The 4,798-nt window shown below is 47.5% G+C and overlaps 1 protein-coding gene across 2 annotated transcripts; it reads left to right on the top strand.

The window, feature by feature from the left end:
- Positions 1-330: 330 nt before the first annotated feature.
- LOC143921899 (uncharacterized) lies at positions 331-3,138 on the top strand. 2 transcript variants are annotated; one of them, XM_077445215.1, is made up of 2 exons: positions 331-524; positions 1,842-3,138. In XM_077445215.1, the coding sequence occupies exon 2, from the start codon at positions 1,923-1,925 to the stop codon at positions 3,129-3,131; it is 1,209 nt and encodes a 402-aa protein (XP_077301341.1). In that variant the 5' UTR covers positions 331-524; positions 1,842-1,922; the 3' UTR covers positions 3,132-3,138. The 2 variants fall into 2 exon arrangements, with proteins under 2 accessions (XP_077301341.1, XP_077301340.1); XM_077445214.1 differs by having other exon boundaries at positions 333-548.
- Positions 3,139-4,798: the final 1,660 nt, after the last annotated feature.

The following is a 4,798-nucleotide window of genomic DNA, read 5'->3' as shown; positions in this document are numbered from 1 at the left end:
TGTGGATATTTTGGCAATGTCTAATTCTTTGATTTCGGTGATGGTTAGGTTCAGATGGGTGAGGTTTGGTAGGATAAGAACTTTTTGTGGATATTTTGGCAATGTCGAATTCTTTGACTTCGGTGATGGTTAGGTTAGGTTAGGTCAGGTATTGTGAGGTAAGCACGTTTTGTGGATATTTTCGCAATGTCCAATTCTTTGATTTCGGTGATGGTTAGGTTCAGATGGGTGAGGTTTGGTAGGATAAGAACTTTTTGTGGATATTTTGGCAATGTCGAATTCTCTGACTTCGGTGATGGTTAGGTTAGGTTGGGTTAGGTATTGTGAGGTAGGAGTAGCGCGCGGACAGTGGGAGCGAGTGGACGTGTCTGTGCGCGCTCTCTCGGCCGAGCACCGACGCCGGCTGTCTACACAGTCCAGAACCGCTACCGCTACTAGAAGCCAGGAGTCGCAACTAGGAGTCAGGAGGGGCCATTGGCACTTCACTGCGTCTGTGCCAGTAGTATCAGACGTATCTGAAGGAGGTAGGAGAGGCTGTGTGTTTGCATGTAAAAAAAAAAAAAATAACCAGGCCGCCACGTTGTTATAACTACCACACAACCCATAACACACCGACAGTTGTCGAAACACCACGCACATAGCGATAATAATAATTGACACTTTGCAAATTGTCGTTATATCGCGTGTAACACAACATCGCTAATCATCTGACCACGCACGCCGGTTCCGATCGCTATACGAATACGACCAGCTGACTTTCTGTCAAATCGCGCGACAACCATTGACATTTCTCGGGGGCGCGGGGAGCTGCCAGTCACTGTCAAAGGTGGCTACACTGTGAAAAAAGCCAGTGAAACGCCCGCAAATCGTCGTTATATCACGTGTAATACAATACAATACATCGCTTGAACAGCTGTACCACATCACGCCGGTTCCGATCGTGACACGAATACGATCAGCTGACTAGCTGTCAAATAGCGTGACAGCCAATTATATTTCACGCCTGCCTCAGGCAAAGGTGGCTACACTGTGAATAAAGCCAGTGAAACATCCGCAAATTGTTGTAATATTACGTGTAATACAATACAATACAATACATTCCTAGACCATCTGACTACACCACGCCGGTTTCGATCGCGACACGAACACGATCAGCTGACTAGCTGTCAAATCGTGGGGGCGCCGGCGAGCCGCTTGCCACAGACGATCGTTGCAAAGCACCTACTGTACAACACGGCATTCATACAAATAAATAAACAAATATAAATAATTATCTGCAAAACCAATTAAGATTAAAACTCTAATTAAATTATTTATTCACTAGCGACACCTATGGTCAATTTAGATTAAAACCGTAATTAAATTATTTACTCACTAGCGACACCTATGGTCAATTTAGATTAAAACCTTAATTAAATTATTTATACACTAGCGACATCTATGGTCAATTAAGATCAAAACCTTAAATTAAATTATTTATTCACTAGCGACATCTATGGTCACAATTAAAAATCTTTACCACAAAAAATCGTAAGAAGTAAACGTCACCGGGAACGAACCGCCGACATACATAGTTCGCACTATGAACAGCTGACAAACATGCGCGTGACTACCTGCCCCCATACGCGAGAGACGTAACATCATTACATGCACAGCTGATTCTTAGACCAGCTGACCACAACAAACGACACATCGTGGATTATCTGCTGATATGAATGTCCATTTACTTTATCTGTCATTATAAATGCTATTCTTCATGTTTATGTATGAATGTATTTATGTTTATGTTTAATTGGTATTTTGTTTTTTTTCTTTTTTGTGTTATATTTTTTTTTGACCAGTGTGGCACTTTAGGCTTTAGCGCTTCAGGAATTCCTGTTAAGCCACAATGGTCTGTTTAAAATAAATAAATAAATAAATGAATGACAATGAGCAACGAAAAGCCACAGCAACAAATTATGGATCCAATAAACAGAATAAAAGTGGAAATGGACATGCTCGTGGAGTTTGTGTCAAACGTCAAAAACACGAAGGAAAACATTAGAACCCAAATTAGCCTAGTACGCAGATTAGTGACAAGCCTAGCCGAGGAAGAGCAGAAAAAGAATAAAATCAACAAAACTGCATCTAAAGCTTCCGACGCGAGCACGGCGACAGAGACGACAGAGAAAAACACTCAGACCGAGACCGAAGAGTGGAAGACCCAACGGAAACAGCAGCGGAAGCAAAAGTGGAAGCCCCAGAAGCCGCTACAGAAGCAACAGGAACAGGAGCAAGCGCAACAGGAAGAAAAACAGCAGCAGCGCCCACAGCCGTATCCACAGCCGCAGACGCAGCAGCAACGACAACAACAAAACAAGGTCCAGCAGAAAAAACCCAAACTGACTATACCGCGCCCAAAAACCGAAGCGATAACACTGAAGCGAAGCGAAAGTAATAACAACACGTACGCGGATATTCTCAAAAAAATAAGAACCACCGTAGACATCGCTGCAACTGGATGCCAGGTGGACCGCATCAGAAAAACCCGGAACGGTATGATCCTAATGGAACTGGAAAGGAACGGCGGCAACCCCACAACGCTAGCAGACGCCATTAAAACAGCACTAGGTGACGACACAACGGTCAGGAGATTAACGACGATGGTGAAGATAGAGGTGCGGGACCTGGATGAAGGAGAAGAGCGCCAAGATGTGATGGACGCCCTCAAACCAGTACTGGGAACGCTTACAGTCGAGGAGGCTGAAGTGGTCAGCCTATTCAACACTTACAACGGAACAAGAGTCGCAGTTGTAAAGATGGCAAGCGACAAAGCACGTACAATCCTAAAAAAAGGTAAGCTTCGCGTAGGATGGGTAAACTGCCGCGTACGACAGCACATAGAAGCGGTCCGCTGTTACAAGTGCCAGGAGTACGGACACTTGGCAGCCACCTGCAGCGGAAGTGACAGGTCCCAACTGTGTCGCCGATGTGGTAAAGGAGGCCACATAGCAGCCAAATGCGAGAACAGTCTGTGCTGCATTGTCTGCAAAGACCGCGGCACGGACACACAGCACATGGCAGGGACACCCAAGTGTCCTGCATACAAAACCGAACTGGAGAGACAGAGGAAGGGGAAGACACAAACATAATGGCTGCAAATGGAAAAATAAGAGTCCTCCAGGTAAACCTTAACCATTGCAGGGCTGCGCAGGACCTCCTCCTGCAGACCATCTATGAGAAAAAAATTGACATCACAATAATAAGCGAACAACATCGCCCATTAAATGGAGATTGGTTCGCCGACACAACCCAGCGCTCGGCGATCTACATCTCACGCGGAAGCGGGATAATCACAGAGGCAGGAACACCACAGGTAGGTGCAGTCTGGGTTCGGGTGCGGGGCGTGCGGTTCTACAGCTGTTACTGTTCGCCGAACGCCTCGGTCTCGGACTTCGTACTGTTTTTGCACGAATTGGAGGCGAGCGTCAGCAGGAGCACAGGACGAGTGGTCGTTGCCGGAGACTTCAATGCAAAGTCTACAGAGTGGGAATCACCTATCACCGATGAGCGCGGTCGCCTACTAGCTGACACAATGGCCAGACTAAACCTGCATGTCCTGAACACCGGAAGTGCAAATACCTTCGTCAGAGGAAGCACTGGCTCCATAGTCGACGTCGCTTTCGCGGACGAGGACACCATTGGCCGCATTACCAACTGGGAGGTGCTCAGCGACACAACACTAAGCGACCACCAATACATCTCATACGAGCTAAGAGACACAAGAACGACCGATTCGACCCCGCATAAGACCGAGCCGACAAGGTGGGCCGTCAGCAAGCTAGACACTAAAACGTGCGAAGAGACGCTCAAGTTCGAGTGTGGCCGTATTCAAGATACCACAACTGGAACAGAACTTTGCAAAGAGACAACGGCAGCGATCACTCGGGCTTGCGAGGCCTCGATGCCGAAGAAGGGTGGAGTGGGACGGAAACCACAATATTGGTGGAACGACGAAATTGCAGAGCTGCGAAGAACCTGCACAAGAAAACGAAGAGAGCACTGCCGGACTGAACGAAGACACAGATCAGGCCACGAAGACGACCAAACGGCCATCGAAACCGCAAGCGAAGCCCACAAAGAAGCAAGAAGAGCAGTCACCTACGCAATCAGGAGGAGTAAAAAGTTGATGTGGGAACAACTCATAGCGACGGTGGACCTGGACCCATGGGGCCAAGCGTATCGTATGGTCCGTGGTAAGCTGTCCGGCCACCGCCAAATTCCCTTCTTAAACAGAGATGGAAATTTGGAAACGATAGTTTCACACCTTTTCCCTACACACAAAGAGACGACACCACAAGCGTGGATCATAGAGCCCGAAGACATCCCAGAGTTTACACTGGGTGAACTATACTCGGCAACAAAACGGCTGTCCACTGACAAATCACCTGGACCTGACGGAATACCGAATGAAATTCTCCGCATATCGGCTAAAGTCTGCCCGAAAACATTGCTGCGGACATTCAACAGCTGCCTCAAGAGCGGAGAATTCCCAAAAATATGGAAAAGGCAGAAACTCGTGCTCATACCCAAGGGCAACAAACCACCGGAGGAGCCGTCGTCATACCGGCCACTGTGCATGTTGGACGGATTGGGCAAACTCCTCGAGCGCCTCATATTACAGAGAGTAGCGAAGACGACGGAGACGGAAGGCGGGTTATGTTCGCAGCAATACGGGTTCAGACCCGGTCGGTCCACGGTAGACGCAATAGCCGAGGTCATAAAGACAATAAAAGACGCTCATAGTGGAACATTAAAA

This window comes from Arctopsyche grandis, unplaced genomic scaffold (genome assembly GCF_051622035.1).
Source record: "Arctopsyche grandis isolate Sample6627 unplaced genomic scaffold, ASM5162203v2 HiC_scaffold_32, whole genome shotgun sequence".
NCBI classification, from domain to species: Eukaryota; Metazoa; Arthropoda; class Insecta; order Trichoptera; family Hydropsychidae; genus Arctopsyche; species Arctopsyche grandis.
The sequence above is the reverse complement of the archived record's forward strand: the minus strand, read 5'-3'. Positions and strand labels throughout refer to the sequence as shown.